Source organism: Nothoprocta perdicaria, unplaced genomic scaffold (assembly GCF_003342845.1).
Source record: "Nothoprocta perdicaria isolate Ctin4 unplaced genomic scaffold, notPer1 scaffold_386, whole genome shotgun sequence".
Classification (NCBI taxonomy): Eukaryota; Metazoa; Chordata; class Aves; order Tinamiformes; family Tinamidae; genus Nothoprocta; species Nothoprocta perdicaria.
The window spans coordinates 416528-429728 of record NW_020455628.1 but is presented as its reverse complement, the minus strand read 5'-3'; the positions used below and the strand labels follow the sequence as shown (position 1 = coordinate 429728).

At 37.3% G+C, this 13201-nt stretch overlaps 1 protein-coding gene across 1 annotated transcript in view; it reads left to right on the top strand.

The window, feature by feature from the left end:
* The window catches only part of LOC112952047 (ovostatin-like), a 32232-nt gene extending 30516 nt beyond the window's left edge, over positions 1-1716 (top strand). Inside the window, exons 35-36 of the mRNA XM_026044831.1 lie at positions 630-732; positions 1664-1716. Of these exons, the coding sequence (XP_025900616.1) occupies positions 630-732; positions 1664-1716 (156 nt within the window). The remainder of the gene's footprint in view (positions 1-629; positions 733-1663) is intronic.
* Positions 1717-13201: the final 11485 nt, after the last annotated feature.

The window sequence follows — 13201 nt, the reverse complement described above, 5'->3', positions numbered from 1 at the left end:
TTTTGAACAGTGTTGTCAATTGCCAAAGGTCTGACAAAGATTAGATTAGGTATTCTATTTTCACAGAGGGACAAGCTGAGATGTGGAAAAATGAAAGATCTTTTCCAAGTTCACCAAAAAAAGGCATCCGTAATGGAGAACTCACAAGCCCCTGCCCAGCGGTCCATTCCTATAAAGAGATCAGCAAGACAAAAACAAGGACAAAGGAAAACAAGGACAGGATCAGAGTCCTAGGCATGCAGAGGAAAGCCTGAAGCTGCGGAAAATGATCAAGGAGAAAAGTTTGGAATGTTTGGCTGCAGGAGTGCAGAATGAGGAATAGAACCACAGGGGAAGTTGTGAATCTTGAATTCAATGTAATGACAGTGAATATGTTGTGTTGAAAGCAGCAGTAATCAGGGAGTATTTGGAGCTGGAGTATTTCACAGTGAAAAAAGAAAGATATAGAAATGAAAGGACATAAGAGCTTAGCAACAAAATACATTTAGATACAGATTTTAAGCGATTATCTGATTTGACATCAAATATAAAAGCTGGAGAGAATGCTACATTGTCAACCACTCTGATCTAGAAATGCTTAGGAGTCAATATAAAAAGTGTTGTGTGTTTTCTTGTCTTTTCAATTTCAGGTCTTCCAGAAGGAAATCAGTTTCTCTTTCAGCGTGGAACAAAGCCTACCTGTGTCAGATATTAAAGCAGCTTCTGTACATATTTATGACTACTACGAAACAGGTGTGTGACCTCAGTGGCCTGAGAAAAAACTATGAAATCAAACTACTGATCTCAATGATTGCAAGATAAGATCAGTAGATTTTCCCTGCTGTTTCTGTGCCAGCAAAAATGTTAACATTTTCGCGTTTGCTGCCTTTGTTTCTCATGGGAAACTAGTAGACCTCAAGTTAGCAACCCTGCCTCTTTCAACCAGTCCTTACAGTAGATTGCAAAAGAATTGCAGAGGCATAGAGAGTTTTCCTCCCATACCTTTTCATTTCTTTATGGGTTTTAACATAAAGAAGGTTACAAAGCAATAGGGCAAGAGTACTTGCTTACAGACTTACAGAAATAAGTATCGTTCCACATATATGTTCTGGTCTGTGTTATATGTCTGTTTTACATTGCCGTATTAGACTGTGGCTAGAGAACAGTTGCACAGTAGAATTTAAATACCTAAGTGAGAATTACAGTCCCACTGAATTCACCAGAGGTTTAAGCAATTAACTAGAATATTAAATGCCTGAACACCTTTCTAGATCTGGCCACAAGGAACCATAAAGGCACCAAATATTATTCATCAGTGGTAGTTATGTAGTTATGTTAACCAAATTGCATCAAGTTCCCATATGCTTTTCTCAGGCTTGAGAACTGCCTTTTAGCAGATTAGCTGCAATATCTGGATAATTCTCTATGGATTGTTCATTCTGCCACTTGATAAACATCCCATATGTTCACAGTGTCAATGTGTCTGCCAAACACTGCCAGGGGAGTGCATTGGGCACTAACTTTGTGACTCTGGAATTGGGTTTCTTGGCAACTTGAAGACTAGAGCAAAATCTATGAGATATTTAATGGTTCAGTATTTGTCACATTATGGATTGACACATGGACTGGGGTCTGAAAGATTTCTCACTCTCATATAAATGTCACCTTTATTTTTTCTTTCTAGATGAATATGCTGTTGCAGAATACAAATCACCCTGCTCCCAGCCTTCCAAGTGATATCAGACACGTCAGAAGGTATCAGAGGATAGGTCAGAAGGCAGCAGGCAAACATTAATAAGAGAACAGGAGGCTAAGAGAAGTGATTGTTCTTTCAGAGGGCAATGAAAATCAAAATAAAACCATGAAAAATAAGTAAATCTGAAATTACTGTAAACCAGAATGACCCATTCTGGCCAACACTTCAAAATAACTCAGGGGTCAATGTGGATCAGAAATTTCAAATGAAGTAAAAAGTATCTCCCTAACAAGGGAGATTCTGTGCAATTGCTATCCATAACCATTTGCCTTTTTGGAAACTCTAGAAATATATTTCAGTGGGAAATTTTTGTAAGAATTTATATTTCTGGCAACAGATTTATCTTAAGAAATCTAAGATTAGGAAAAAATTCTGCTGCTGCTACTATTTCTTCAGTGGATTTTTTTTTTTTTTTTTTTTTTTGTCTTTTAATTTATCCTGGTGGGAGAGTTCAAAGACATTACTTTGTTACTCCATACATACTCCTTTTAAGTGAACTTTGAGATCACTGTGTAAAGATCTGAGACTTCTAGCCATAGGAAGATAATTTTTTATGTAATTTTAGGAAGGCAACTTTTACAAAATTCTGGGTTGTATTCAGAAAGAAGACTCCTCTCTTGATCAACGTTACATATTTTGCTATTCTTTGGAAATAAATATTGTGATTGTTAAAGGTACTTGTCCTAGTCTTAACTCTCTGTTTTTTCTATAACTGTAAGACACTATCTAAAAAAAGGTCATAGAAGCACTGGATGAACAGTGATATCCTGAGGCACAGACAGAATCAAACAAGCCCCCAGCTTGTTTGATAGAAGCTTCACAGCCAGAGCAAAGGTCCACCTTTGGTATATTGACTGGCCAGAGCTGTTTCACACCGCTGGGAAGAGAATATCTGCCACGCAGATTCCCAGAAGCAGTACCTTAATCTGCTGTAGGATCTAACTTACAATCCATAAAGTTATTTCTTTACAAGAAAGCTTTAGAGTAGAGAGCATCAGGATTTGCTCAAAGGGAAGAGAGCAAAGCAGGAGTTAAAAATTAGTCAAGAATGAGAAAGGAGGAAGTGGTCCTTGGAAGGAAAGTCAATAGGAGAGAAAAAGGAATCTAAGAAAGGATGATCATAACCATGAGGGAAAAAAAATAAAGAAGTGTAGCACAGAAATCTTGCAGAAGGAGCTAGAAAAGAATGGTGAATCTCACAGAGTTTTAGTTTTGGAGGGAGAAAAACAGAAGAGTTTATGGGTAGTGGAAAGGAAAAAAAAAAAAAATGATGAGCTTATAATGGCATAACAAAGTGCAAAAAAAATTCTGCTGTGCTCCCTGCACTTAGTGAACTGGAACATCAGAAAGCCACACACTGTAGCTACAGGCACTCATAGTCTTCTTGGACCTGAAATGACTTGTTCTGACCACATTTCACTGGAGGAAAGATACAAATACCATCCACATATCCACAGGAATTTGAGCAGGTATCACTCAGCTGCTACATCTCCACTTCAGGTTGCTAGAACATAGTCCTGACTAGTTTTGTGGCAAGCTCTCTTTCTTACTATGAAGATCTTCTCAGAGCAGATTTTTATTCTTATAAATAAACACTTCATTGCAACAGCAATGTGTCTGCTATGAGGGATGCTAAATATGAAAAACAAATTTGGAAGCTATAGAAACACAGAAATGTTGGTTTGGAAGGGATCCATGGAGAACACTGACTGCTCCATTCAGAACTACTCATTAGAATCCTGTAACACATAGAAATAGAAAATTGTAAAGGAAGAAACTACAGAATTTCCAGGAACTCAATACCATGATGCTAGCAACACCTGACTCAAGGGACCAGATCACATTGAGACTTGTGTCCAGCCCTGTTCATCACTTCACGTCCTCTGCACTTATTATTGCAGATCCCAGTGAAATCAGGAAATGTTGCCCGTTCCCATCTCCATTACAAAAGCCTGTGTGCTTCATCATGTCACAGAATCATATCACATACTACTTCCTCCAAAATTTTTCTTCCTTTTTCCCCACTTTCATTTTCACTTTTTAAATGCGCAGATAGCACAGCTGAGATACCTTCATATTTTGAAATTCCTCTTTGATTAGCAAGGTAGGTAAAGCAATGCAGCTTTATCATATGATGCTGGCAAGAATTTGTCAGGTCTGAGAGCTCTGTTCTCGGTCTGTGTTTCTTTAGCAGGAGGCTGCAAGGAAATACCAGTCCTCCACTGTAAGCAAAACTGTCATTTGATGGTCTGCAGTTTTCCCCTTTTGCAAGTTTTCTGTCAATGCATTTCCATGGGAAACAGGCCTGGACCAAGCTGTCTCTGCTCGGTCATGCATCAACAAGTGCAGACAAACCAAAATCCTTCTGCCCAAATTTGGGTGGGACAGGCATGATCTAGATGAAGATCAACTGACCTAATTCTGCTAAAAACTCAGATATTCTACTTCTCTACCTGAGAATAATTCTTGAAAATTGCTAAGGAACCAGTTACAACTGAGGAGGCCTTATGGCATCTACCTGCTGTTCAATGATCCCAGCCTCCCACTTTCGTTCCTGTCTGCAGGAAGCTTCCATAAGTTTCAAGACAGGTCAATCATAAATCATCTTGTTCAATTGTGTATGCTTAGCCTGCTACTGAACAAAAAACTTAATTTAAAGTGTTTGCAGTGAATGGCCAGCTGCAAGCCTGGGCAGATAAAAACTGATATGAAATGCAGCTTCTTTAGAAAGTTTGATTTACATCTTGTTATAGATCTCCCAAATCCTAGGCAATGTGTTCTTGGCTGAGAGGGAGTGGTTGGGACAAGGCCAGCAGTATCTAGCAAAATCTGCTTTTTACCGCTTTCTTTTACCTCTGGAACTTTCCTCTAGCACAACTAGTCCTGTGAACTAGTGAACTTGATCTCATGGAGCTTGCATTATGTCAAGTTCCTGATGTGGGGACTCAGGAGTTTTGCTTGATCCCAATGCAAGTCAGACACAAAGAACTATATTCCATGCTCTCATTGCATTGAGACTTACCTTTTTACCTTTGTCAGGGGTTTTAAAAAAAAAAAGGTATTAGTGTCGTTGTCCTGGGTTTGCTGTGATACTTCTGTGTATCTTTCTCCAGCATGTGAAGCTGAGAAATTAAATACGGCTACCTCCACATTATGCAGTTTTACATTCTTTCTCCCCAAGTATTGTTACTTAAGCAACTTTACGTGTGTTTTATGAGTTCCACAAGAAGCTCTTTATTTTGTAAGTGATGAAAAAAAAATAGATGTTGAATATGTACAGCAGAAATATATTAATGCAGCAACAAAAAGTCACCTTACTATTGACAAGTTTTTTTTTTCACTTTTTTTTTCCTTATGAGTTACATCTCTTTTGCATATGGTTGAGCTTCCCAACTCTATACTCAGCATATCCTTATAGAAGGACAACTTCTTCTTGTAGAAAACAAAGTGAAAATCTTACTTTAAGTGATAAAGTGAAAGATAGATAAAAGATGAAGTGTGCAGATACAGAAGTTCTCTGGAAATAACATATAAACCTGAGAGATAGTTTTGCGAGTGAGAGAAGAAGAAATGGTTCTCATTCTTGATGGTTCAAACAAGTCTCATTTTAAGTACATCCTTTCCCATTAGTGTAAAATGCAGCTTTTGTGTCCTATCTCAGTAAATATAAATCCTCGTTTCCACATTGTTTGAAATTTGTCTAGGAAGGACCTTCTGTTCTGTTTCCCAGGACAAGAAGGAAAAGGGAAATTACTCAGAAATATCACTTGGTATATACAGTCTATATCCTCCTCCAAAAGCATCTATGAAAACCTAAAGAATGTGTATTAATCCTCACTCTTTTTTTGTATTCCAACAAACAAAGAAAAAAACAAACAAAAACAATCAAAAACACGTAAAATCCTAAACCAAAGGAGGGCTTTTGTTTTTATTTTTGTTGTTCAAAATTTCAGATGAAAAGATGTTGCTGTGGACAAAAACTTCACATAGAGAATTTTTAGCAACATGTGAGTCAATGGATAGGGTTCCATACAGCTCCCCAAAATGTCAAATATTTTCTCATTAGATGACAAATGCATCATATATGCACATATTTGCATCATATTTAGATTGTAAACATACATACATGTGTTTTGAACATGTGAAATAATCCAACTGTTTAAAAGGCTGAATAATAATCTGATTCTTCTTGTATTGATGTCTGGCTATCAGGTAAGATTTTTGGAAATGCCTCCAACTCACTGACCATCCCTGTGGATTCCTCATCTTATCCATCTTGTGGAAGTCCTAGATTGACAACTGAAGATATGTTGAGCTCATAACTAGTAGGTTTTCCTTGCTTAGGAGCCTCTACTAGAGCAAGCATATGCAGCATCAGCTTCACTGTTTCAGTCTTCCTGATTTCTGTCTCTTCTGCAGCTCCTTCTTGCCTCCAACAAATAAGTCATAAAAAAAAGTTCCTCTTTCCTTTAACTTTTATTCTTTCCTTTTTGTCCACATCCTCTTTGCATATATTCAGGAAAATTGAAGGACCATTGGCAAATGGTTCCTGGAGACAGAGGAGCCAGAGAACTAGATATGGAGGTATGAATGAGGAAGGAACAATGAAAAACAGATATCCAATATTGCAAAGGGAGATCTGTACACTTTTCCTGTGCATCTGTTCTAGAATAAGGCTCTCAAAATCAAGCTGCTATAACCTAAAGAAATACAATCTTACTTTATCAAAAGCTAGCTAGATTAACTATTTTCTAAACTGTCACCAAGATGTTGTTTAATTTCAGACCCAGTCCATGTAATCTATTCTCTTTGCACTGAAATAAACAAAGAAATTGACTTTTGGAGAAAACTGGAACTTTTCCAGTAAAGCTACTGACTAACATCTACTTTGTACACTCTTGCACAGAGAAAAGAAAAGATTTGTCTGATATATATGCTGGTATAGTGTATTATTTTAAGGATCTTCCTTATGGAGATCAGTCTGAGCATCTCATTAAATCTAGAAATTCTTCCTTAAATGCTTGCGGTGCCCTGTGATGTCTTTAGATCTCCATACTGCTTAGCTTTCCTAGGCATTTTCTCTCTGTGTCTGTATTATCTTTGGTCTTGCTTTTATTTCATTGTTTAAAGTTTTAGAATGGCTTTTTGTACCAGACTCCTCTTCTTAAAGGGTCATAAAGGAGCTGGGTTGCTATGACATCATAAAGAGACTAGAACTAGTTTAAAGAGAATTATGTAGCAAGCCTGCTGGTCATAATTCTTGTTCTAGACTGATTACACCTTATAAAGCACATTTTCAGAGATACACTTAGCATCAGAATGGAATGACCAGTTTGTTGTTGAAAAGGTTGAAGTTCTCCCATCATTATGACAGTCATTCCAACTTCTTATGTAGGGGCTAATCTCTTCTGATAATTAAAGTTAGGAGCCAAGTATACCAAGAAACAGACAAGAATCTAGTCCAGATTAATTTAGTTTCCATATATTATATCTTTTTCCTGATCTTCATTTAGTCTTTCTGGTTTGCGTAAATATAAAAGCTAAGTGTGTGTGTACTTTCAATATTACAGCTGTTTACAGAATTATGTCTCAGATCGTGTTAGTCTGTGTCATCACTGTTTGCTTGATGTAAAAATAGTAGGAGCATAACTTGAACAATGCTAAATCACTGAATCCCCTCCAAGCATTCACACAAACCAAACCAAGTGTCAGCAGGAATAAAAAACTCAGTAGAGAACAATGAAAAATTCATGATAGATGTAAAGCTCAACCAGAAGAGTTTAACCACTGAAAGGTCAGGGCAAAAATTCACTTAGAAGTTTTTTTTCAACATCAGCAATATGGATTTTGATATTTGGGTCTGGAGAGCATTATATATAGGATCAGTAGGAGGCAGTCACAGCATTAGAACAAGTAACAGCTAATGTAGATATCCGAGGAAAAATATGGGAATAAACTCTACTATTGTAGAGTAAAAAATGATGTAAAAAATCAATGCATGAGAAATTCAACACTGTTGGGTCCCAATACTGCAAATTTTTTGGATCTATTCAAACATATAAATCCTTGCTGCATTCCTGTTGCTTTTGTGGCTAATTCTTGAAATATAAAAACCTGCCAGTGTTATGAGACTTCAAAAATACTTAGAGTCAATACTGTTAGTATATCCTGCAGGAAACAAAATGATGGAAAGACAGAGCAAAGATGAACCAGAGAATTCAAGAAGTCAGCATGCTAAGTTGTAAGTTGGTCAATCTCAGCGTCACAGAACTGTCTCTCACTAATGTTTGCCTCACTGCCAGCTTCTGGCCCTCTCTTGCCTCTTGTCTTACTAAGCAGGACGCTGGAAATGCTTGGAATGCAGTACTCCATAAAGTCAGCAACTGCACCCTGAAGAAGAGAGCCTGATACTTTTGCAAAGATTATTATAATGGCTGTATTAAAAGTACATAACAGAGGTAGGATGAATTTCCATTTCCAAACACATAAGCAAAGGGTAATATGAATGAGAAGGAGAGGTAAATGGCATCGCTTCAGTATTGCAAGATGCAGATTAGTTTTTAATTAATTTAATTTAATTTAATTTAATTTAATTTAATTTAATTTAAATTTCTGACTTGGCTAACATCTCTCCTTGTCTCGTAGCATTCCTCTGGTATTCCACCCCTAGGATACCTCCATGATGTCTCACAGCAAGTACAATCTCAGTTTGCCATTTTGGGAAGGGAAAAAAAGACTTAAAATAAGCAACATCGGTTTTGGAGACATTCATTTATTCTTTCAAGTTCACATGGAAAATAGAATTTTTCTTATGACAAAAACTCATTCCAGAAATGAAGGTTACAGACACTCCTGATGTCTTAGAGAGATTTACTCTGTATATAAGAACATTCGTTGTTCACAACAACCTACAATTTCATGAAATGGTCTTGATAGAAATTATCACTGAGCAAAAAAAAAAAACTTTAGAAAAGTCTTTTTCACTACATTTCCTTGTATGCAAGTTTGAAAAACATCATATAGAGACTGCAAACTCCAACATTTGCAGATACCTGAGTACTCCTGAGTCTTTTGCTTTTTCACATTGGAGTTTTAGTGATATCATGCCTATAAAGGGGTCAGACTTGAAATAAATGAAGAGATAATAGCTGCTTTTGGAGATGAAAGTTCCATTTATTGTGTTTGTCATCTTCTGTGAACTCATGGTTTTGGAAACATCATTGTATAACGGTTTGAAATGACTACATCGAGGTCCACCTTTTCCTGCTTAGAACAGCAGGAACAATCATGATTTTTTTTCCATCCCCAAACATGAAAATATGTCTGGGGCTTGGATCTTGGATCTTGTGGGAGATTGCTGAGGCTTGTCTGGCCTTCTGACATTTATATCCTGCTGCTCTTCTATGTGGATGCCAGTTATACTGGCAAATGTAACTCAGAGTATGCCAAMTGTGAATACAGAGCTGTGGGATAGTGGTCAGTGCTATGCCTCCCACTTGGGAGGAATATAAGAGTGTTGTCAGAGTACGCAGGGATGTGACAAGGAAGGCTAAGACCCATTTGAAATTAAATCTGGCAAGGGATGTCAAGGACAGCAAGAAGGGCTTCCTCAAATCCAACAAAAGTAAAACTAGGGAAAATGTGGACCTGCTATTGAATGGCTCAGACACTCTGGTACCGAAGACTACAGGGAAGACAGAGAACTGAATGCCTTCTTTGCTTTAGTCTTTACTTCTAAGTCAGCCTTCAGGATCACAGATTATGGATCACTGCTGATCACATGTGATACCTGACACTCACAAATCTGTGAGTCCCTTTGGGCTGCATTCATGAGTGCTGAGGAGTTGGCAGACTTCATTGCTAGGCCTCTCTCCATCATCTTTGAAAGGTCATGGCGATCAGGAGAGGTGCCTGAGGACTGGAAGAAAGCCAGTGTCACACTAGTCTTCAAAAAGAGCAAGGAGGACTCAGGAAACTACAGGCCAGGCGGCCTCACCTCCATGTCTGGAAACATCATAGATCAACTTATCCTGGATGTTATCTCCAAGCATGTGGAGATACTTGTCCTGTGGAGGACAAGAAGGTGATCAGGAGTAGTCAGTATAGATTCACAGAGTGAGCCACATTTCTCCAACCTGACAGCTTTTTCTATCTAGATGGAATGATTGGCAGGGTAGATGAGGGAGGAGCAGTGGATGTTGTCTGCCTTGATTTTGGCAACTGCTTGCAACTGGTTGATCATCACATTCCATCTCTTACACTACTGCTTTCTCCATGAGTGAAAACATCATAGACTATTGAAAAAAATCACAACATCCTTACAAATGAATGCACACATGCGTTTCATTAAATGAAATTCCGTCACTTGTCAAAATCATTGCAAGCTATGACCTTTCTTCTAGCGATATACACATTTTCTTTAACAAGATCAGCATTTCCTTAATTTGCTGAGTTAGTTGAGAAATTTGCCAGGGCACAAATGCCTTAGAACAATGAAAGAAATCTTGCATGCTTGACTGGAGAGCCTATTGGCCAAACAGGATTTTACCTGTAGTTATCATGTTTCTACATTGTTTCACAGACACCTGGACCAAACCAAGCATTTCGACCTTTGTTATGCCTAAATAAACTGTTAAAATCTAATCTGCCTAAGAAGCCATAGTCAAAGTCACAGATCCTTTCAGTGCTTTTCTGATTCTGATTTCTGATTCTGATTTCTCTTTCTCTAATGATCACATTTCTTTATGGTGATTCTCCTTGGAATGCAGCAATGAACCCATTTAGTAGAAAGGTGTCGGTGGTTTTCTACACTGAAAAGATACATTTACAATTCTTGCAGACGTATACAAGTCAACTTCAGACTGCTAGCTGGGGTGGTGCAAGCAAGGCAATCACAGAACTCCTCAAATGGGTTTTGCCACCGTCTGTTACAATGTTTAGCTAGCTAATTTAAGACAAGTTCTGATGTGCTGTGTGAACTCTCACAGTACTGCCACTCTCCACCACTTCAGTTAAGTGCAAAAAAATATTTGGAGGAGGACAATAAACAGCAGTTGTAAAAGGGAGTACCAGAAGGCATAGAAATGTAAGCAGCCATAAACACTGCAAAGGGAAAAAATATGGACCTATTGAGATCACTGGACTTTTCCTAGAGCCATTTTTATGACTCTAGGGAAGAAATAGGGCTCTTTGCTGTGAAAGCAAATGAAATTAGAGGCAAAGTCATTCTTTTATGCAGAAATCACTGTGACCAGATCTCCATAAAGAAAATTTTGCAAATGAGTAGAATTAGTATAGTCTATAATCATAACACAACCTCTACTAATAAAGATGTGTTTTTGTTAGCAGGATAGACCTAGTGCTTCAAAAAATCACACCACAGCCATAAAGGCAGTACTTTTTAAGGTTCAGCATGCCTGCAGCAGGTTTGCTTAAGSGGAAGAAAGCTATCTTCCTCAAATACAGTCTCTTCACCTAATAGTGAAGTAACATGTCCAATTTCCTGTTAGAAGAGTCTCCACAAACTTCTTGTGTATGCATACATGAACTAAGTGAAATAGGTAGTGTTTGAAAAGAAAGCGGATTCAGTTAGCAGAAGAACAACCTGATATTCTGAATGTGTAACTTCGATGACTTTGTAAATATCTGTCCTGAAAATAAGCATTTGTTAAAATTGCTTTATAAAATAATATATAAAAACTAAGTAGTTAAAAGTTGCTATCACCAAGAAGATGAGCTGACCTCTAGTTTCGTTTATTGGGATATGGTGCAGTGACATTTTTTTCCTAAAGGCATTTTTACATCTGAAAACATGATAATTCAATAATTTTTCTATACCATAAAATTGCATTTTTAATTTCTGCTCATTGTATAACTACATTTACTGTCTCATTCTATGGTTAACAGAGAGTTTAAATGAGTTTAGTGAGTTATGGAGATATGGGATACCTAGATCATTTCACTCTTGCCTCCCTTTCCTGCCTCCCTTCCCCTCTTCAATTACTAGCTAGAAGGCAAAGAGGCACAGAAGTCACTGCGGTGTCAGTTCTTGAAGATATGAGTGTGCACTTTCTAACCAAGGCTAGAATCTGATCTACATTTGGATCAAAAAAAATGTACATTGTAATAGAAGGATAGAATACAATAGAAGAACTAATAGAATAGAACTAATAGAATAGAAGAACTATCCCACCCTATTTGGACAGTCTTTGGTTGTCACCTAATCCACTTSATTTCTTGAATAAATATTCAAAATTCAGCTCAGAAAACGACTCTTACTATTATGTTGCAAAAAATTCATACCTACCTGTGAAACCAAGAAAGAGTTAGAATGTACAACATTGATCACTGGACAGCAATTAATTATGACAATTTCAACTCTAGTTCAAGCCTTTGTCAGGGAATTTCTGTTCTTGAGTGTTCCTGGTATTAGAATCTCATCCTGATCCCTAGTGAAGTTCCTGAATCATAATGTGATCTGCAGTGGGATCTAAGCAACCACAGCGTGCCAGAGGGATCACTGTGGGACCACAGGTTGGTGATATTTTGTTCCAGCTTCACACAATTTGATATATGTGTGCAAAAATACGGACATCAATGCAGATGGTTTCATACTTGTCCTATGAGGTAAACTCTAAAGTTCTCTGCATAACACACTGTGAAGAAATAAAAAGTAACAGTCACATAGTAAATCAGGATACAAAAGGACACCTATGCAGATGCTCTGTCTTGAAAACTGTGTCTCTCTGGATTCAGATCTATGAAATTTAACCACGTTGCTAGCATGCCAGGATGAATAGAAAAAAAGAAAAAGAAAAGAAAGAAGGCCATATATATTAAACAACTGTTCTCCAGCATTGCTTTTCTTGTGGGGAACAGAAGAGAGAGGACTGATGTTTTCAGAATAAAAGAGGAAAATAAGGAGGATCTTTTTAAAACCACAGTCATCATCTGCAAGCAATTTTATTTTGCCTAAAAAGTCTCTGGAATCTCCATAGAGACAGGTAGATTAGAATTTTAAGACATTGCTAAATCTCTATGGACCCTTCAGCTGGTTAATATCATGTTGAAATAATCAAATCTTCAGCAAAATTGTGAAGAAAAATGCTCAATGTCCAGGATAGAAATAACTAAGACCTCTTAGATATTTTTATACCTCTTYCTCTCTCTTTTTTTCCTATTATTCCAGTTCAACATTACATTCAATATCAAAAATATCTACAAAGAAAGATAAAAACAAAGACAGATCAACAGATTATCTCCATGAAAAATAAATGTTGAGGGTTAGGCTTCCACACTCAACCTGTGAATCCAGTAGGCAAATTCTGAGAATGCTAGGGAAAATTCTCAAATACTAATCTAATTTTATAAACTCACTCTACATTGAGTCATTACATGCTTTTCTGTACCAAGCACCAGCGTAAGAAGAAGTAAAACCTCTCACCTTGAAAACAAAACTATTATGGA